Here is a 21,878-nt window from a genome sequence, read left to right as displayed (position 1 = left end):
CTTCAAATGCCCCGGAGTTCCCCTTTAATACCAGGGTTGAGTTTTTTGGGAGTTTTACACCTGCTGGTGACCTCAGACGCCCTGATATATGCTCCCAGGAACAGGAAGGAGTTTTACACCTCAGACGCCCTGATATATGCTCCCAGGAACAGGAAGGAGTTTTACACCTCAGACGCCCTGATACAGTCAAGCCCGAAATTATTCATACCCCTGGCAAATTTTGACTTAAATGTACTTTTATTCAACCAGCAATTTTATTTTTGACCGGAAACGACACAGGCATCTCCCAGGAGATAATACCATGATGTCCAAGAGGCATCATTGTGGAAAAAAATATTTCTCAGCTTTTATTCACATTTGAACAAAAAGTGGCATGTCCAAAATTATTCATACCCTTTGCAAACTGTCACAGTCTATGGGAGAATCCAAAGTTCTATACCATTCCAAATAGTCCAAGCTGTTTTAAAGCATCCTAATTACCCTGATTCCTTGGGAACAGTTTAATCAACTCAACAGGTGAAAAACAGCAGCTCTCTGCAGTTGGCTTGTGGACAATCATGGCTAAGACAAAGGAGCTCACTGAGGACCTGCAGCTGTGCATTGTGGCCGCTCACAAGTCAGGAAAGGGCTATAAGGCCATATCAAAATGTTTTCAACTTCCAGTGGCTACAGTGCAAAGTATTATGAAAAAATACAAGAAGTTCCGCACTGTGGAAAATCTCAGAAGATGTGGTCGGAAGCCAAAAGTGACACCTGTGCTGGCCAGGAGGATAGTGAGAGAGGTGAAGAAAAATCCAAGGATCACCACCAAGGCCATCCTGGAGAATCTTGGCTCTGCTGGTGGCAGACAGTCCAACGGACACGGCACACTGCTGGGTTCCACGGACGCAGACCAAGGAGGACGCCACTTCTCCAGAAAAGGCACACAAAAGCCCGCTTGACCTTTGCAAATGCTCATCTGGACAAAGAAGAAGACTTCTGGTGTTCTGTTTTATGGTCAGATGAAACAAAAATTGAATTGTTTGGCCACAATGATGTGTCCTTCATTTGGCGTAAAAAAGGAGAAGCCTTCAACCCTAAGAACACCATCCCCACCGTCAAACATGGTGGTGGGAACCTAATGTTTTGGGGGTGTTTTTCAGCCAGTGGACCAGGGAACCTGATCGCAGTAAATGGCACCATGAAAAAAGAGCAATACATCAAGATTCTCAACAACAACATCAGGCAGTCTGCAGAGAAACTTGGCCTTGGGAAGCAGTGGACATTTCAGCACGACAACGACTCAAAACACACAGCAAAAGTGGTGAAGAAATGGTTAGCAGACAAAAACATTAACGTTTTGCAGTGGCCCAGCCAGAGTCCTGACTTGAATCCAATTGAGAATCTGTGGAGGGAGCTAAAGATCAGAGTGATGGCAAGGAGACCCTCCAGCCTGAAAGAGTTGGAGCTCATCGCTAAAGATGAATGGGAAAAAATACCAGTGGAGACATGCAAAAAGCTGGACAGCAATTACAGGAAGCGTTTGATTGCTGTAATAGCCAATAAAGGCTTTTCTATTAATTATTGAGAAGGGTATGAATAATTTTGGACATGCCACTTTTTGTTCAAATGTGAATAAAAGCTGAGGAATATTTTTTTCCACAATGATGCCTGTGTCGTTTCCGGTCAAAAATAAAATTGCTGGTTGAATAAAAGTACATTTAAGTCAAAATTTGCCAGGGGTATGAATAATTTCGGGCTTGACTGTATATGCTCCCAGGAACAGGAAGAAGGAGTTTATACACAATGTCACCTTTAATTCAGCCCTAATGTGGTAGAAATGCATGTTCCTCCAAAAGTAAACAGAAAGCCAACAGCAGGATAAAAAGAGTGATTATTTTTATTTAACTTTACAGACAGAAGAGACGTTCGCTTTGTCTCATTTCATACAGAAAACATCTCATTCTTATCCACCATTACAGTTTTCTGGACGCTTCAGTATCAAACGGTGATTTCAAACTTCACAAAAAGCCTCGTTCAGACCGATTTTTTTCCAATTCATGCTTCCTCCTGCAGCTGCACCGACTCCAGCAGAGCTCCAGGAAGGTGGAGGAAGTGGTGGATCTCAGACAACTCAGAAACACATTCACACTCAGGTCTGCATCACCTCATTCCAACAGCTGATCCACCTCCAACCTTCTCCTGATCAGCACCAGGCGGCGCCGCTGAGCCCACAGAGCTTAAAAAGGTACAAAGTGAAAACTGTAGCTGATAACTGTGGGAAGATGAAGCCAGTTTGTAAGGAGGGAAACGTTCTTGTAGAGAAATGAGGTCCAGCAGCTTCCTGTGGCAGAGCTCCTCCGGGCGGCGTCTACGCCAGGCTGCCGGGAAGAAGATGAAGAAGAAGAAGAGTTTAACCAGCAGGTAAACACTGCGTTTGGAACCGCATAGAGCATACTGCATACTACATACTGCATACTGCATACTACATACTGCATACTACATACTACATACTGCATACTACATACTGCATACTACATACTGCATACTACATACTGCATACTACATACTACATACTGCATACTACATTCTGCATACTACATACTACATACTGCATACTGCATACTGCATACTGCATACTACATACTCATGGATCAGACAGTATACAGAGCGTTTACCCACAATGCATTTTGCTCCTGCCCGAGCCGAAATCAGCCGGCCTGAAGCTGATTTCCCTTAAGCTCGCTTCCCACGAATTTGGCGCTACTAAAGCTAGCCGCAGTGAGCTAACGCACTTCCTGTTATTGTCACAAAATAAAATACCCGTTGCCTTTTATCATAGGGAAAGCCATTACCATACAATTGGTGCTTTTGTTTTGAAAACAGGAAGTGAACCTACCCTCGTTGTAGCTAGCTCGAAACTGCCGTTTTGACAGGAAATGACGATCGGCGACGTCACGTTACGTTACTTCTGCTTACTCAAACTCGCATACTAACTCTGAGGGTCCGACGCTCTGACTCTGAGGGTCTCACCTGTCGATCATGGAGTCCCTCATGCTGGTGGCGATGGCGGACGGCTGCGCCGTGTCGCTGAGCCTGAAGACGCTCTCGATGACGGACAGCTCGGTGCTGGTGGTGTCCAGGCCGCAGAAGGCGCTCCAGTCGTTGACCACCATCCCCGCCGCGATCACCTCGCTGCCCCGGTTCACCGTGCCGGCCTGCGGGGACACAAAGCGCCGGTTGGGTTCCCGTGCACCAACAGAACGGCGAGCTGAAGCCGGCGGCGCCACTCACCACCAGGGGGACCTGCAGCAGGGACGACAGCTCGTCCTGGTCCTCGATGGACGTCTTGGGGTGGACCAGCCCGCCCTGGTTGCTGAAGCCGCAGTACGAGCCCACCAGGACCTGCTCCGCCACCGTCTGACGGAACACCTCTACCTGCAGGGTGTCCGCCAGGATCTCCTCCGTCTCCTGGGGGTGCAACGCGTTACTACACGTTACAACGCGTTACTACACGTTACAACGCGTTACTACACGTTACAACGCGTTACTACTCGTTACAACGCGTTACTACTCGTTACAACGCGTTACTACTCGTTACAACGCGTTACTACTCGTTACAACGCGTTACTACTCGTTACAACGCGTTACTACTCGTTACAACGCGTTACAACGCGTTACAACGCGTTACTACCCGTTACAACGCGTTACTACCCGTTACAACGCGTTACTACCCGTTACAACGCGTTACTACCCGTTACAACGCGTTACTACTCGTTACAACGCGTTACAACGCGTTACAACGCGTTACTACTCGTTACAACGCGTTACAACGCGTTAATACGCGTTAATACGCGTTACAACGCGTTAATACGCGTTAATACGCGTTAATACGCGTTAATACGCGTTAATACGCGTTACAACGCGTTACTACGCGTTACAACGCGTTACTACGCGTTACTACGCGTTACTACGCGTTACAACGCGTTACTACGCGTTACAACGCGTTACTACGCGTTACAACGCGTTACTACTCGTTACAACGCGTTACTACGCGTTACTACGCGTTACAACGCGTTACAACGCGTTACTACGCGTTACTACGCGTCACTACGCGTTACAACGCGTTACTACGCGTTACTACTCGTCACTACTCGTTACAACGCGTTAATACGCGTTACAACGCGTTACTACGCGTTACTACGCGTTACTACGCGTTACTACACGTTACAACGCGTTACTACTCGTTACTACACCCACCATCCTCTGATACAGGGTTACAAACCTTTAACTGAGGTTAGTAAACTGAGGCTAGCCCTAGGTTTAATGGGTTAGGCTAACCCTAGGTTTAAAGGGTTAGGCTAACCCTAGGTTTAAAGGGTTAGGCTAACCCTAGGTTTAATGGGTTAGGCTAACCCTAGGTTTAATGGGTTAGGCTAACCCTAGGTTTAATGGGTTAGGCTAACCCTAGGTTTAATGGGTTAGGCTAACCCTAGGTTTAATGGGTTAGGCTAACCCTAGGTTTAATGGGTTAGGCTAGCCCTAGGTTTAATGGGTTAGGCTAACCCTAGGTTTAAAGAGTTAGGCTAACCCTAGGTTTAATGGGTTAGGCTAACACTAGGTTTAAAGGGTTACCCTAACACTAGGTTTAAAGGGTCAGTCTAACCCTAGGGTTAAAGGGTTAGGCTAACCGAGGTTTAATGGGTTAGGCTAACCCTAGGTTTAAAGTGTTAGGCTAACCCTAGGTTTAAAGGGTTAGGGTAACCCTAGGTTTAATGGGTTAGGCTAACCCGAGGTTTAATGGGTTAGGCTAACCGAGGTTTAATGGGTTAGGCTAACCCTAGGGTTAATGGGTTAGGCTAACCCTAGGTTTAAAGGGTTAGGCTAACCCTAGGTTTAAAGGGTTAGGCTAACCCTAGGTTTAAAGGGTTAGGCTAACCCTAGGTTTAATGGGTTAGGCTAACCCTAGGTTTAAAGGGTTAGGCTAACCCTAGGTTAATACTAAACGTGTGTGTGTTGAGCGTCTGACCCTGTCGAGGTCGGGGTTAGCGTTAGCCTAAACCTTTAAACCTAGTGTTAGGCTAACCCTAGCTTAACACTAAACATGTGTGTTGAGCGTCTGACCCTGTCGAGGTCGGGGTGCACCAGCGCCACGTAGTCGTTGCAGGCGATGACGTTCCCCAGGGCGGACAGCCGCTCCTCCACCCTCTGGATCTTGACGGCGTCGGGCAGCGAGTTCCTGACGTGCTGCAGCTCCTGGTCGGTGGTGTTGTTGGGCACCAGGAGGCCGTGGCGGTTACCTGCCCACAGGAGAGCGCCGCGGTCACCACCGGGTAAAGGGGGGCGGGGGAAGCGTTAAAGGACCAGAGGGAGGGCTACTCACCGACACACATCCGCCCGATGATGCGACAGCCGGCGATGGAGGCGTGGACCACGGGGATGGTCTCTGATAACTCCCCCTCAAACACACTGCAGACATAAAACAAATAAAACAAAGTTTAAAGGTTTAAACGTCACTTTGAAGAACGTCTGAGTCCAAACATCATCAACTTGGTAGCCTGCCGGTGTGAGAGCCCATATGGTTCCGTAACAACTGGTTACCCAGCACGTTAGAGCCAACGGTGATTGGTCGTAATGTCCCTCTTAATTAACTTTAATAAAATTAAGTTTTGGCCAGTCGCTGCGTTTCAAACATCTGGAGTAACATCTTGTTACGGGTAGCCAGACTGGCTGTCACACCACCACCAAGTAGCTAGCAGGCTTGCGCTAACAGCCATGGTGTTAGGTGAACAACTTCATGAAGCCGTACGCAACAACTCAGGCCCTAAAGGCACATTGCACATTTAGCCTATTAGATGTGTGCTAGGTACAATGATCCAAATACTTCTTTGTAAATCGCCTTTATTTGTGACGTGAAAACATTATATTAAACTCAGACCTAAATGCTTTTGTTTCACCTCACTGTAATGCTGTGTGATGCTATAAGCAGCTCCCTACACTTAATTTTTAGTTCTCAGTCCAGTGTTTCCCGCAGTGCATTATAGTCAAGGCGGCCGCCTTAACACACTCGCACTGCCGCCTTGCCAACGTTCCCAAAAAAAATAAAAAATAAAAAATTGCGAGTCTAAAGTCGGAAAATTCGAACTGATACAACTTTCAGGTCCCTCCCCCAACCTCTAACAAGCTCCGAATCGCCCCCCAAACCCCTCCCCACACCAAACTCGGCAGAAAGACTAGGGTCCGACGCGGGTCGAAAGGCGAGTCGAGTTGCCGCGGCAGCCCGGGTCGGCAGTGTGAACGCAACAGCGGACACGCTAAATTCGCGGATTAAACGCGGGTTATTCCTCAGTGTGAAAGAAGCTTTTATCTCACAGACACTTTAACAGCAGAGCTGCATCACGGTTTTATCCCGATACCTGATCCTGATGACAGGACCTGCTCCTGACCTCTGAACCGGCTGGTGCCCTTTAAAAAGTTAAAGTGTTTCTGACAGAAGGAAGAACATTTTCTCTGGTTCTGCTCCAATCAAAAGGCTCCGTGTCCTCGGGACGTTTTCCTGAAATAATCCTGGAACAGCAGCCTGGAAACCGTCCCCCTTAAACCTGAAATAATCCTGGAACAGCAGCCTGGAAACTGTCCCCCTTAAACCTGAAATAATCCTGGAACAGCAGCCTGGAAACCATCCCCCTTAAACCTGAAATAATCCTGGAACAGCAGCCTGGAAACCGTCCCCCTTAAACCTGAAATAATCCTGGAACAGCAGCCTGGAAACCGTCCCCCTTAAACCTGAAATAATCCTGGAACAGCAGCCTGGAAACTGTCCCCCTTAAACCTGAAATAATCCTGGAACAGCAGCCTGGAAACCGTCCCCCTTAAACCTGAAATAATCCTGGAACAGCAGCCTGGAAACTGTCCCCCTTTAACCTGAAATAATCCTGGAACAGCAGCCTGGAAACTGTCCCCCTTAAACCTGAAATAATCCTGGAACAGCAGCCTGGAAACTGTCCCCCTTAAACCTGAAATAATCCTGGAACAGCAGCCTGGAAACTGTGCCCCTTAAACCTGAAATAATCCTGGAACAGCAGCCTGGAAACTGTCCCCCTCAAACCTGAAATAATCCTGGAACATCAGCCTGGAAACTGTGCCCCTTAAACCTGAAATAATCCTGGAACAGCAGCCTGGAAACTGTCCCCCTTAAACCTGAAATAATCCTGGAACAGCAGCCTGGAAACTGTGCCCCTTAAACCTGAAATAATCCTGGAACAGCAGCCTGGAAACTGTCCCCCTCAAACCTGAAATAATCCTGGAACATCAGCCTGGAAACTGTGCCCCTTAAACCTGAAATAATCCTGGAACAGCAGCCTGGAAACCGTCCCCCTTAAACCTGAAATAATCCTGGAACAGCAGCCTGGAAACTGTCCCCCTTTAACCTGAAATAATCCTGGAACAGCAGCCTGGAAACTGTGCCCCTTAAACCTGAAATAATCCTGGAACAGCAGCCTGGAAACTGTCCCCCTCAAACCTGAAATAATCCTGGAACAGCAGCCTGGAAACTGTGCCCCTTTAACCTGAAATAATCCTGGAACAGCAGCCTGGAAACTGTGCCCCTTAAACCTGAAATAATCCTGGAACAGCAGCCTGGAAACTGTCCCCCTCAAACCTGAAATAATCCTGGAACAGCAGCCTGGAAACTGTGCCCCTTAAACCTGAAATAATCCTGGAACAGCAGCCTGGAAACTGTCCCCCTTAAACCTGAAATAATCCTGGAACAGCAGCCTGGAAACTGTCCCCCTCAAACCTGAAATAATCCTGGAACAGCAGCCTGGAAACTGTGCCCCTTAAACCTGAAATAATCCTGGAACAGCAGCCTGGAAACTGTCCCCCTTAAACCTGAAATAATCCTGGAACAGCAGCCTGGAAACTGTCCCCCTTAAACCTGAAATAATCCTGGAACAGCAGCCTGGAAACCGTCCCCCTTAAACCTGAAATAATCCTGGAACAGCAGAACATATTCTGTAGATCTGTGTCACATTCGCCACAGCTCCTTCTCCCTTTAAAGGCTGTGCAACAGTAATAAGGGTCCGGGTGCAGCGGGACCGCTGAGCAGGAGTTCCCCTCCAGGGTTCTAGTTTCCAGGTTAATGAGGAACCGTTTCAGGGTTAATAAATGTTTTACAGCTCATGGTGCTTTTATTTGGACTCTTGTTCCTTCTGTGTTCTGAACCGAATCTCACTTTAATAACTCAGATTTATCCCCTCTGAGCCCCTCATACAGCAGCCGGACCAGAACATTCAGGACCCCCGGTCTCCACGCGCCCCGGCCCGCCTTCCCGCAGCTCGCGCAGCGACGGTTAGTTACAGTGTCACGTGTGTGCAGGTGTCTCACCTGTAGAAGTTCTCGGAGCCTCCGATGGCCACCAGGCAGTAGGTGTTGGTGAGTTTGGCGAAGCAGCCGATCTCGTTGTTCTTCTCGAAGGAGGCTCTCACCGCCATGATGATGAAGAGGAGGAAGAAGAGGAAGAGGAAGAACCGACCCGTTTCTGTAAGAACCGGAAAGTTTCCGCTCCAAAACGCCTCGTTCTGGGTTTCTGAACTCCGCGTGCCCGGTGGAGAAATGGCAAATTTACCCGAAGAAGAACCGCGGCCTCTCAGCATGCGCAGTGGCAGTTCCTTCGATCCCACGTGTTCACTTCCGCTTCCGTTTCAGAGTCAACGTGGTGACGTATTGGTACGTCCTTACAAAACGGCTGCTGACGTCAAAAAGCCCGGATGTTTATTTTGTTTTGTTTTTGATAGAAAATATGAGCTGCAGCGCGTTAAGTGAACATTAAACATTAATATTCTGTTTGTATAAAATATTAGTTTGAATAAAGCATTAGTTAAATATTGAAAAGTAGTTTGGAATTATTACATTTTTATTTTTCCAACAAGAAAGAAAGTTGAGTTGATCATTTTACATTTGGTCAACACTTCGTCTGTGAAATACTTTTGGATTCATATTAACAAGTTATCTAAGTGTTGCCTAACTGACCCAGAGTCCTGATCCTGACCCTAAACACGGTTTTAGATCCTTACAGAGCCCATTTTTTTATATGTCGTATTTATGTTAATTCTTTAATAAATCTATAATTTTCCTGTATGTGTGTCATCCTGCTGAGGTGTTAATAACTGCCCCCCTGAGCTGGGGTAACTTTTACAGATGTTCAGTGTGTCTGTAAATCTCCAAACCTTCCTCCTCCTCCACAGTCTGCATAGCAACCGGCCTCCTCTTCCGCCGGCCTCGTGCTTCACAGGGCTCGGCGCTCTCAGCCAATCACGTCGGCCCCTTCACGTGACGCCTTGTTTGTAGTCCATTAGCTCGCCACGTGTGACGTCACTGCAGAGGGGCAGGGTGGGAGCAGAGTGGGTGGGAGGGGCGAAGGACCAGCGAGGAGGATACAAAGATCAGCCAAAAGAAGAAGAGGTATCACTCCTCCTGGTTTAAGCGCTCCAGCCGTCATTTCTTTACTATTTCAGTGTAAACAGGAAGTAGTTTCAGTGACTCAGTGAAACATGGTGAAACATAAGCCGCTTTCGGACTGTAGGAACCTTTGGCAGTTCTAATAACCTTTTAATCCGCGGGGCCGTTTTCTCCCGTGTTCGGACATACAGGAACTCGGGGCTATCGCCCTCAGTTCCTATAACTGTTTCAGCTCCTTCTCCGAGGTCGGGTCTTTTCAGGGTTCTATAGAACACATCTGACGGAGGTGTGTGGTGGTCGGTAGCTCCGCCCCTTGTCATGTTGTTTTGGTGGCTGGTAGCTCCACCCCTTGGTGGCCGGTAGCCCCGCCCCTTGGTGGCCGGTAGCCCCGCCCCTTGGTGGCCGGTAGCTCCGCCCCTTGTCATGTTGTTTTGGTGGCTGGTAGCTCCACCCCTTGGTGGCCGGTAGCCCCGCCCCTTGGTGGCCGGTAGCTCCGCCCCTTGGTGGCCGGTAGCTCCGCCCCTTGTCATGTTGTCTTGGTGGCCGGTAGCTCCGCCCCTTGTCATGTTGTCTTGGTGGCTGGTAGCTCCGCCCCTTGTCATGTTGTTTTGGTGGCTGGTAGCTCCGCCCCTTGGTGGCCGGTAGCTCCGCCCCTTGTCATGTTGTCAGGCTGAAATGTTTCCTCATACCACACGGACACAACCTTGGCGTGTTTAAGTTAAACCTCCACGTGGTCTCCTTTGTCTGCGGCGCTCTGCTCTCCTTCCTTCATGAAACCAAGAAGTACGGCCTGCGCTCCATCCTGCTCTCTGAACACGGTGGCCTCCCCACTCTCCATGTTAGCTTCTTGGTGCTGTTTTTCTCTTCTCTCCTTACTTTTACCGGGTTTTTTTGTTTTGTTGTTGAATGTGGTGCTAAACGGCTAACGTAAAGCCGGATTTACAGTTGCCGCGTCTGTCACGGCGGTGTCGCACCGTGACGTAAAAATGGCGTTTCAGGCCTGGCGCTTCCCTTGAACAGACGGCGCAGCGCGTTGTCGTGCACCGGTCGATTCTTGTAACTTGGCGGCGCCACCAACGACAGACCGGATGGACCGATGTGAGACCGGCTCAGTCAGGAGGTGCGTTTGTACAGCAGCTGTACGAAACTGCAGGGAAACAGCACAGGGAGCACGTAAACTCCCCAAACTGGTGCACAGAGATGGGCAGAACTTTGGGGAAAGAGGGAGAGTTCTGTAAGAATGTGTGGAAGAAGCTACGGGACAGATACCTGAAGGCAAAGAAGAGGGCAGAGACTCTGGTGATGCCGGGGGCTTCAGACCTTCATCTCTATTAACTGAATTAAAAAATTAAAATTATCCGAATACTGCAGCAGCATCATTAATGACAGTGTTCCTGCTCTTCATTGTTTTCTTCTCCACTTTCTTCGTTGTAGAGTAGCGCTAACCTTCAGCAGCGCCACCTCTGTGACGGAGAAAACTGTAACTACTAACGCAACGACTTCACGAAATCGTGACGTCATCAACACCGCTCGCGCTAGCAGACGCGGCAACCGTGCTAGAGGCTTAACACGTCACTGACGCAGACGGCTGCGCGCGGCGCATCAGCCCGACTCATGTGCGAATGCAGACTGAAACAGCTCCGCAGGGGAAGGACAGTTCTGATAACTGCGTTCTTAGAACGATCTGTCCCCTCACACTTATGTGAAACATAAGTGTGAGAGGACATGGAGCCCATTTCTGATCAGGCCAACAGCAGATGGATCAGCTGAAGGTCCAGATGCATCTCTCAGCTCCTGTGTCAGGGCTTTGCTGGATGTTTTCCTCTTTCTTAAGGACATCACTTTCAGATCCTGTTCATCTGCTGGAGATAGTTCTTTAGGCCTGACACTTCTTCTTCTGTCCTCCACTTGTCCAGTTTCCTCAAATGTTTTAAGGACACACTGCACACCATGCTGAGAAATGCCAAGTTTTCAGCTAACAGCTCTTTGGGAATCACCTTGTTGCTGCAGAAATCCTGTTTTCTGTCTGTCACACTGTGTTATCTTTGCTGTTTTTCACAGATATAACTATGTGCAAGGCGTTATAGTTGCATATAAATGTACATTTTTGTTTTCCTTTAGTTGTAAACTAAATGTTATTTTGTGTATTTTATTACATATTTGATATGAAGAATTTTAAATCTAAATCAAATTAACTTTTGACAAATATCTGAATAAACTGAACTAATGAAACAGAAAGAAGAGCCTCATTTCCAACTGATTTGGTGTGTCAACAGATCCTGCTGCTCACTGGGAAATTATCTATGTATATATATATTTTTATTGAAACAATGACAAAAGTACTCAAAAGTAAACAGTTTGTTTTTTAAAGTTTACATATTCACACCTCCACATATATATACATATATATATATATATATATATAAAAATTGGAGGATCTTAAATGTACACGATAAAAAAGGGTATAATAAATAATTTAAAAAATTAAAAAATTAAAAAAACAAAAAAAACAAGGAGAAATTAAAAGGTAAGTCAAATGATCTATATTAAATTATATTAAACCAGTAGTTCTGGAGCATCTGGAACCAGCTGTGGAGTCCCAGTCCCCCAGTGTCTGTTTTTATCTGCGTTGTTGCGCGGAGTGATCCCTCCTCTCATTCATCAGGATCTTTACCGTCCTCCTCTCCGCTGACGCGTCAGCCGGGATTCTGCCTGGAAACACCGACTCACCGGAGCCCCAACAGCCCGGCGACAGATAGCGACGGGCGGACCCCACAGGCTGCGAGGGGTCGGTGAGGTGGGATCACATGAATGTCTGTTCCCAGGGAAGCTGGTTGTTTTCTGTGTGTCTGTGGGCGGAGCTCAGCGGCGTAAACATGGCGGAGGAACAAAAACATTAACACGAAAAATGACTCATGGCTCAACAATAAGTGTTTATATATTTAATGTGAAGCAGCTAAACGTTTTTGTTTTGCTTTGACTGTATTTAAAGAGGACCTATTTTTATGTTTTATTCTACATCGAAGCAGATCTTTTTCTTTTTTTTTTAAGAACTTTATTTGCAACAAAGCAGAATAACGACAAATAAATGTGTACATAACGTCAAAAAAAGCCAGCCAATGGGAGCATAATGATAATAATAATAATAATAATAATAATAAGAGAATAACAGTCACCAGACCCGGCGGCAGAGACAAGCTATTGGATGGGCATTTAAATAAGTAGGGGGGGCCCCTAGCGGGGGTCTGGGGGTCCTCCCCCAGAAAATTTGGTATTTCTTAGATGCAATTTTCTGCATTTTAACCGAATTGTGGGGCCCGTTTCAGCCCAATAAGGAACTGTCCTTTTGTTACTAAATACGTGACGATTCCATTATTTCAAGGGACGGTTGGCGACTCGTTTAGGTGCTGTTTACACATCCCCGGGTATTTTGATAAACGAAGACCTTTCCCTTCGTTTGTGCCTTTCGTTTATACACAAACGGAGTTTTTTCCTCCGAAAACGAAGCTAAAAAAAAACTCCAGCAAAAGTGGAGATTTTTTAAAAACTCCGTTTAGCGTTTGTGTGTAAACTGGTTGAAAGAGACAAAAACGGAGTTTTGGGAATGGAATGCGGAGTTGTCGTCATAGTACAGAGCCCCGCCCCTATCTGGCAAGCATGGAGGTACTAGCAGCATTTCTGTTGTTGAGAGCTATACTCGCTTGTGTGATTTTGAAAATTACAGTCATACATTTTTTTTTAAAACGGGGCTGTGTGCACCAAGTTTTTTTTGAAAAGGAAGGTTAGAAAATATGCGTTTATCAAAATACGCGGGTATGTGTAAACAGCACCTTAGGCAGCCCTGGCAAACACATCACGCTTCCTTTAAAGTAGGCATTCGGAGACATCTCGAATAGCCTGCACAGTTTCATCCACTCTGTATTATCATCGGTGCATAAAGCCTGGTTTATAGTCGGTAACGCAAGACGCAACGCAAGCCCTTGCGCGGTTGCAAGCCCCCCCTTGCGTGCTTGCGTGTGTCACCTCAATTTTCTAAACTTCATGCAAGACGCAAGCGCAAGGCAGGCTGTGTTCGAAACCGCCTACTACTTGATCGATCTGACAGTATGCAGAGCGTTTACACACAGTGCACTTCACTCCTGCCCGAGCCGAAATCAGCCGGCCTGAAAAGCTGATTTCCCTTAAGCTCTAAACTCTGTAAACTTTAGCAACATTTGAAACATTTTCAGGCGAGAAAGTAGTCGTTTAGATCCCCAACGTGTTGAAAATCTGACAAAATACCGGCTGTTTACTAGAAGAAGAAGAAGAAGCATGAATCTATGGAAGAGAGACTTGCCAAAAAGCTCCTGGCGGTGAATTTCCTTTCATCATAGTAGGCTTGTCATTGAAAAAACCCGCTACTCCACCTACTGTCCAGGCGGTGAATCGCCACGCAGCACACGCAAGCGCCGGCAAAGCTAAATGAAGTAAAAACGTCTCGATCCATTAACATACGCGCAAGACGCAAGCGCAAGGGCAGTTAAAAGAAGTATAACTCTTAAATTGAACGCAAAGCCCAGATCACGTTTGCCCCTTTCTAGTCGCCATTAATACTAATACACACAACGAGCAAACAGGAGCGCAACAACAACAGCAACGCCCACGCACGGCCACAGTGAATTCAGACTGGCGTTGAGCCGACATCAGAGCGCATTTGAACATGTAGTTCAGGGTCGGACTGGGAAAAAAAATAAGCCCTGGCAATTTTCCCCGGGACCAGCCCCCTCTCAGTATTAATTAGTATCTCCAATCTAATTAAATAAAAATAAAAACGACCACAGACTGCTCAGTCAATGGCATGTACCCATAGAAAAAATACACACACAACATACAACCTGACTATCGGCTAACAACCATGATCAGTAACCTACACAAACCCAGACACATAATGGCTCGGCGGCCAGCAATCGGATAAACCAATGAAGTGAATCAATCCTGTGAAAGAATGAAAACAAGTGAATGAAACCTGCACTCACCCATTATGAAGTTAACTCTGCCAGCCCCATAATCTTGCCCCTGCTCAGCCAACTCCTTGACGTCGGGTATGGTTGGTAACGTTACGGCGGCTAGCATTAGCAACGAGGCTGCTAGGCTTGCTAAATCGGTAAGCATTAGGCTACTGAAGAAAGCTAGTCTTTTTAGCTACGTTATATTATCATCTTTCTTCTCGGCTATAAGTTAACCTTTGTTTACGGCCACTGGCCCTAACCTGACGCGCTAGCTTAGCTGTCAAATCACCGGAAGTACTGGCGCACACACACAAGCTCTCTCCAGACATATCTTTCTTCCATTCCGCCCAGATGAAATTTAATGCCACTCTTCGAAAATCAGAGAAATTTAAGACATTTTAAGACCTTAAAAAACGTATTTTTTATTTAAGACTTTTAGATCGTGTCCCCTCATGCACTGCAGTGTTTGAGGCAAACGTCAAAGTGAACCCAGGGGGGGCACACCGGCGTGGATGGGGGGGCAATGCCCGCGAGTGCCCCCCCGTGGCGCCGGCGCTGACAGTCACAAAACTCTTGCAAAAAGAAAACTATTGAACAAACTGACATATGTGCCGAGGAGTCTCATATAAAAAAAATAAACTAATAAAACAAAGATTTAGGACAACAGTTCGTCCATAATCCCAAGTTGGGAACAAGCCCATATTGTTGTTGTTGCTTTATGATTAGTTGAAGGTTTAATTGTGAGCAAGTATTGCTTTAATTCAATAAAAAAAAAATAGAAATTTGGTTTTCTTTTCAAAAATTTGCATTTGTGTGTGTGAAATTTAGCTTTGATAATTAATAAAGAAAACCTTCGGATTCATTTTGCCACTTAGTTGAAACCCACACAGGACACGTTCCCAGGACAACTGGAAGCTTGCTGATATTTTTAAGTCAACAAAATTACAAAAATGTTGCCAGAAATCTTTACAATGAGGACACAACCAGAACAAATGAGTGATGGCCTCAGGGACAGATCATTTAAATCAGGAACTGTCTCAGCCCTTGTTGTAGAATATTGAAGTTATCTTTTAGTTACAGTTGCAGGGCCTGTTGGTGATAGTGCAACAAAAAATGCATTATTATTACATTATAAAATAATTGGTTGCTATCTCCAACTTGACAACTAGGTGTCAGTAATTGTTACACAGATTTATGTTTTATTTCATTGTTGTGATAAAAGGTGTTAATCACACTTTGTTAATCGTGATAATTATGTTGCATCGTGACATTCAAGCCATTTCTGCTCAGTCTGGAACATATTTAACTCTAAAGTATTCAGTTCAGTTACAAATGTTTAAGGAAAGGACACAAATTCTCACATTTAGCGAGCTGTAGTGATCAGATATGAGCCGTATTTTCTGTAGGAAAAAGCAGAACTTTTGGGGATTATTTATCTTAAGGAATTCCTGCAGGGAGATTATTTATCTTAGATGGTGGTGATTTGGTGATTAAAGGTTTATCTTTAAGCTTGCCCTGAATCCGGTTACCCCTAACCCTATTTCACTAACATTAATTTAACTTTAATCAGATGTTCCAGTAATAAATGGTAAAACGCTATTTGTGGATATGAATGGTTTACATGTGTTTGGCCAGTGGATGTGAGTCAGTATCTGTTTTATCTAATTTCCCAGCATGCATTACAGAGCAGCGGGAAAGCTTTCCCACCTCAGAGCGATCGTGTTAAGGCGCTAGCATGGTTGCCGCGTCTGTCACGGCGGTGGCGGACCGTGACGTCAAAATGGCGTTTCAGGCCTGGCGCTTCCCTTGAACAGACGGCGCAGCGCGGTGTCGTTCACCGGTCGATTTTTGTAACTTGGCGGCGCCACCAACGACAGACCGGATGGACCGATGTGAGACCGGCTCAGTTAGGAGGTGCGTTTGTACAGCAGCTGTACGAAACTGCAGTGAAACAGCACAGGGAGCACGTAAACTCCCCAAACTGGTGCACAGAGATGGGCAGAACTTTGGGGAAAGAGGGAGAGTTCTGTAAGAATGTGTGGAAGAAGCTACGGGACAGATACCTGAAGGCAAAGAAGAGGGCAGAGACTCTGTTGATGCCGGGGGCTTCAGACCTTCACCTCTATTAACTGAATTAAAAAATTAAAATGATCCGAATACTGCAGCAGCATCATTAATGACAGTGTTCCTGCTCTTCATTGTTTTCTTCTCCACTTTCGTGGTTGTAGAGTAGCGCTAACCTTCACGTAGCAGCGCCACCTCTGTGACGGAGAAAACTGCAACTACTGGCGCATCGACTAGCGCCACCGTATTTATTACCGGCACGAAATCGTGACGTCATCAACACCGCTCGCGCGAGCAGACGCAGCAACCATGCTAGAGCCTTTAGGCAGAGAAAGATGATCCCATCAGCCTCTGATGTGTTTGATTGGGTTAGGACGTCCTGGACGGGATCAGAGAGCTGATGACCAGGAGAGAAGCCTCGTCCTCTTCCTCCCATCAGTCTGTTTCTGTCCAGCTTATATTCACACCCCTATCTCTTTAAAAAGGTTGTTTTTCTTTTGCACCACAGACAGGAACTAAAGTTTCTTTAGGGGCTCGTAGTTCCTCAGATAAATATCACCTCCCAGAGCCTGAGGTTCCAGCGTCACCTCATTCTCCTGGAGACCCTCTCAGACCAGATTAGAGCTCAGACCCAACCCTAATACGACCCTAACCTTTTTCCTATTGTTTCTACGTTTCCTATTACAACCTACCGAGACTTAGTTCTCGAATTTTTTTTAATTTTTTTTAAATTAATTTTCATAATTTTTCCCAAAATCCCAATTACACCCACGACCTTTCCCTGCCACTTACCCTAACCCAAAGGACACAGGACTAAAGCCCTAACCCTAAGGACACAGGACTAAAGCCCTAACCCAAAGGACACGGGACTAAAGCCCTAACCCAAAGGACACAGGACTAAAGCCCTAACCCTAAGGACACAGGACTAAAGCCCTAACCCAAAGGACACAGGACTAAAGCCCTAACCCTAAGGACACAGGACTAAAGCCCTAACCCTAAGGACACAGGACTAAAGCCCTAACCCAAAGGACACAGGACTAAAGCCCTAACCCAAAGGACACAGGACTAAAGCCCTAACCCAAAGGACACAGGACTAAAGCCCTAACCCTAAGGACACAGGACTAAAGCCCTAACCCAAAGGACACAGGACTAAAGCCCTAACCCTAAGGACACAGGACTAAAGCCCTAACCCAAAGGACACAGGACTAAAGCCCTAACCCAAAGGACACAGGACTAAAGCCCTAACCCTAAGGACACAGGACTAAAGCCCTAACCCTAAGGACACAGGACTAAAGCCCTAACCCTAAGGACACAGGACTAAAGCCCTAACCCAAAGGACACAGGACTAAAGCCCTAACCCTAAGGACACAGGACTAAAGCCCTAACCCAAAGGACACGGGACTAAAGCCCTAACCCTAAGGACACAGGACTAAAGCCCTAACCCAAAGGACACAGGACTAAAGCCCTAACCCTAAGGACACAGGACTAAAGCCCTAACCCAAAGGACACAGGACTAAAGCCCTAACCCTAAGGACACAGGACTAAAGCCCTAACCCTAAGGACACAGGACTAAAGCCCTAACCCTAAGGACACAGGACTAAAGCCCTAACCCTAAGTCAAACCCTACAAGCGACTTTAAAAAATATATATAATAATTTTCATATAGAAAATGGATGGATGGATATTAATTTCCATAAGTTTCATAATTTTTTCCCCCCAAAACCCTAATTACACCCACGACTTCCCTTACTCCCCCCCCCCCCCCCCACAGCACATAACACACACCGATATGGACCCTGTGTCTATCACACCCACTTGAAACATAACTCAAAATCGCACGGAGTTTCCCACGGCCTCCTGAGTTACTCCAAGACCATTCCAGCCCACGCAGCAACCACCAGCCGGGTCCTGAGAGACAGTGCACCCCCCTGGCACCTATACCAAACTCCATGGTGGCTGAACAGGAGTCCGAACTGAGACTTTACGTAGGAGCAGTAGCGAACCGTGAGCACTACGGCTGGGCCTTCACCTCAGCCCTCATTGCTGAAGAAAAAAAATCATTGCGGGAAAAAAGGCTATCCAAGCTAGCCACAACATTGGTCTCGTCTTCCGACAAAATTTAATTTCCTTCGGGATTAATAAAGTATCTCCAATCTAATTAAATAAATAAAAAACGAGCACAGACCGCTCATACAGTCAATGGAACGTACCCATAGAAAAAATACACACTCACATCACACAGCCTGACTATCGGTAACAACCATGATCAGTAACCCACACAAACCCAGACACATAATGGCTCGGCGGCCAGCAATCGGATAAACCAATGAAGTGATCAATCCTGTGAAATAATGAAAACAAGTGAATGAAAACTGCACTCACCCATTATATGAAGTTAACTCCATAATCTTGCCCCTGCTCAGCCAACTCCTTGACGTCGGGTATGGTTGGTAACGTTACGGCGGCTAGCATTAGCAACGAGGCTGCTAGGCTTGCTAAATCGGTAAGCATTAGGCTACTGAAGAAAGCTAGTCTTTTTAGCTACGTTATATTATCATCTTTCTTCTCGGCTATAAGTTAACCTTTGTTTACGGCCACTGGCCCTAACCTGACGAGTTAGCTGTCAAATCACCGGAAGTACTCGCGCACACACACAAGTTTGAAAGTCAAACGCTCTACTCTGCACGCTTTTTGGACTTCACGAAGGCCTACGATCTTTTTTTTTGTCCCGCCCACTTCAAATCAAACCGTGATTGGTCAATTTCCCCATCACTCTCCAAACCAAAACACATAGCTTGGCCTTCCCCGAGATGCGTGAAGTCCTAACCAATAATGAGCCGGTTAATCTTGCTTCCATAGAGATGGACAATTCTGATTGGATAGTATGTTTAGGGACAGTAACCCTTTCATTGCCGATGTGAATTTGACAGTAAACTTAACTTTGGAACATAGATTAGCGAGAATGTAATGTATTGAATGTATTGTATTAAATTAAATGAGAGTGATTGAGTTTTTTTTATGTATACATATATTATTATTTAATACTAATATGTTTTTGTTCTGAATTTTTTAAGGCCTTCTCTGAAGGCGTAGAAGGCCCTGAGGGTTCCCCTCTGCGTAGGAGGGGAGCCACTGAGTATAAACCCCTAACCCTGACCCGAACACCTAACCCGAACCCGACAGCACAACATCATGGCAAACTGTGTGTTTTTCTTCAGGTGTGAACCATCGACATGGGAGGAGATCAGAGTCATGAGGAGAAGTCTGAGGGGAAAGAAGAGGAAACGGGAAAAGATAAAACTGAGGGTTCAGCCTCTGAAGGTAGACAAAAAGGACTTCAACCCAGTCTGAACAGATCAGTTACATGTTGAGAGGAAACTCTCTGATACAGATTCAGAAGGTTTATTCTCACATGATCAGTTTCTGAGTGAACGAGAACAGAAATAAAGAGACAAACCGCAGAATGTTTGACCTGAATTAAAGAGGAAAATACGTTAAATGTAGACGGAGGAACAAATATGTAACAAAGGAGGATTATTCATCCACTTTAATCCAGTTTCTGTCAGGCCTGAGATGTGTAACAGATGTGTAACAGATGTGTTACAGATGTGTTACAGATGTGTTACAGATGTGTAACAGATGTGTAACAGATGTGTAACAGATATGTTACAGATGTGTTACAGATGTGTAACAGATGTGTAACAGATGTGTAACAGATGTGTAACAGATGTAACAGATGTGTAACAGATGTGTAACAGATGTGTTACAGATGTGTAACAGATGTGTAACAGATGTGTTACAGATGTGTAACAGATGTGTAACAGATGTAACAGATGTGTAACAGATGTGTTACAGATGTGTTACAGATGTGTTACAGATGTGTTACAGATGTGTAACAGATGTGTAACAGATGTGTAACAGATATGTTACAGATGTGTTACAGATGTGTAACAGATGTGTAACAGATGTGTAACAGATGTGTAACAGATGTAACAGATGTGTAACAGATGTGTAACAGATGTGTTACAGATGTGTAACAGATGTGTAACAGATGTGTTACAGATGTGTAACAGATGTGTAACAGATGTAACAGATGTGTAACAGATGTGTAACAGATGTGTTACAGATGTGTAACAGATGTGTAACAGATGTAACAGATGTGTAACAGATGTGTAACAGATGTGTTACAGATGTGTAACAGATGTGTAACAGATGTAACAGATGTGTAACAGATGTGTAACAGATGTGTTACAGATGTGTAACAGATGTGTAATAGATATGTTACAGACGTGTTACAGATGTGTTACAGATGTGTTACAGATGTGTAACAGATGTGTAACAGATGTGTAACAGATGTGTAACAGACGTGTTACAGATGTGTTACAGATGTGTTACAGATGTGTAACAGATGTGTAACAGATGTGTAACAGATGTGTAACAGATGTGTAACAGATGTGTTACAGATGTGTAACAGATGTGTAACAGATGTGTAATAGATATGTTACAGACGTGTTACAGATGTGTTACAGATGTGTTACAGATGTGTAACAGATGTGTTACAGATGTGGCTTTATCCCACAGAGACACCAGGAGAGCTGCCGCAGTGCATGATGGGAAACAGGAAGGTGGACAACATGTGCTTCATGATCTCGTGCACCAACTGGTACTGAACCTGGAAATGATTCATTCTGAGTCATTAATGTGTGTGAAGAAGTTTATTATTTATAATTATGATAATTTGTGTTGCTGAATTTAGTGGAAATCAGAGGAAGAGACGAAATATTGTCTATAAAACATGTAAAACATGTGCCAATAAAAACTTTCAGCAGAAGGAAACAAGCATCGTCTTATATTTTGAGTTCAGAGTCGAAGGAGAAGAAGAAAAAGAAAAATCTTTTGGAACTTTGCTGGAAAATTTAATGTTTCATTATCAAAGCAAAAAATAGAGAAATGCTTTCTGGAACTTACTGAGTAAATCTGAGCGGCAGATTTATTTATTATTTATTCTAAACTTTAAAGTTGTTGTTAAAGGAAGGAATAATAATAATAATAATAATAATAATAATAGGCTCTGTCTGTGTGAAGAATTTAATCACCACAGATCAGTTAAAGCTCTTCACCTGAGAGCAGGAAGCCCAGAAATAATCTGGGAAAACACTCATTTTTAACTTTTAATTAAATAAACACAGAGAGACGATCTTCATCCAACTCCGAGCTTTTGCCGTCTAACTTCCAGCAGGTGTTATTTCCATAAATAAGAGCATAAATGTGGTTTATATTCAGCTGTGGTGAGACATTACTGGGTTGACTCATCAAAAACCTCCAAACGATTAAAAAGACTCGATGATTCATCCCAAACTCTGACAGCTGTGAAGTGTTTGGAGTCAA

At 45.4% G+C, this 21,878-nt stretch overlaps 1 protein-coding gene and 1 long non-coding RNA gene across 2 annotated transcripts; one reads left to right on the top strand and one right to left on the bottom strand.

Annotated features, from left to right (window-relative positions):
• Positions 1–1,861: 1,861 nt before the first annotated feature.
• Positions 1,862–8,677, bottom strand: eif6 (eukaryotic translation initiation factor 6). The gene is made up of 6 exons (XM_075460021.1): positions 8,365–8,677; positions 5,363–5,448; positions 5,104–5,279; positions 3,274–3,450; positions 3,013–3,197; positions 1,862–2,360 (listed from the first exon to the last, which is right to left on the bottom strand). The coding sequence occupies exons 1-6, from the start codon at positions 8,631–8,633 to the stop codon at positions 2,351–2,353; spliced, it is 903 nt and encodes a 300-aa protein (XP_075316136.1). The 5' UTR covers positions 8,634–8,677; the 3' UTR covers positions 1,862–2,350.
• A 3,415-nt stretch (positions 8,678–12,092) lies between these two features.
• Positions 12,093–21,329, top strand: LOC142376613 (uncharacterized). Its single transcript, XR_012769468.1, has 3 exons — positions 12,093–12,235; positions 19,709–19,811; positions 21,072–21,329. It is a non-coding gene; the product is annotated as an uncharacterized LOC142376613 (long non-coding RNA).
• Positions 21,330–21,878: the final 549 nt, after the last annotated feature.

Source organism: Odontesthes bonariensis, chromosome 3 (genome assembly GCF_027942865.1).
Source record: "Odontesthes bonariensis isolate fOdoBon6 chromosome 3, fOdoBon6.hap1, whole genome shotgun sequence".
Classification (NCBI taxonomy): Eukaryota; Metazoa; Chordata; class Actinopteri; order Atheriniformes; family Atherinopsidae; genus Odontesthes; species Odontesthes bonariensis.
The sequence above is the reverse complement of the archived record's forward strand: the minus strand, read 5'-3'. Positions and strand labels throughout refer to the sequence as shown.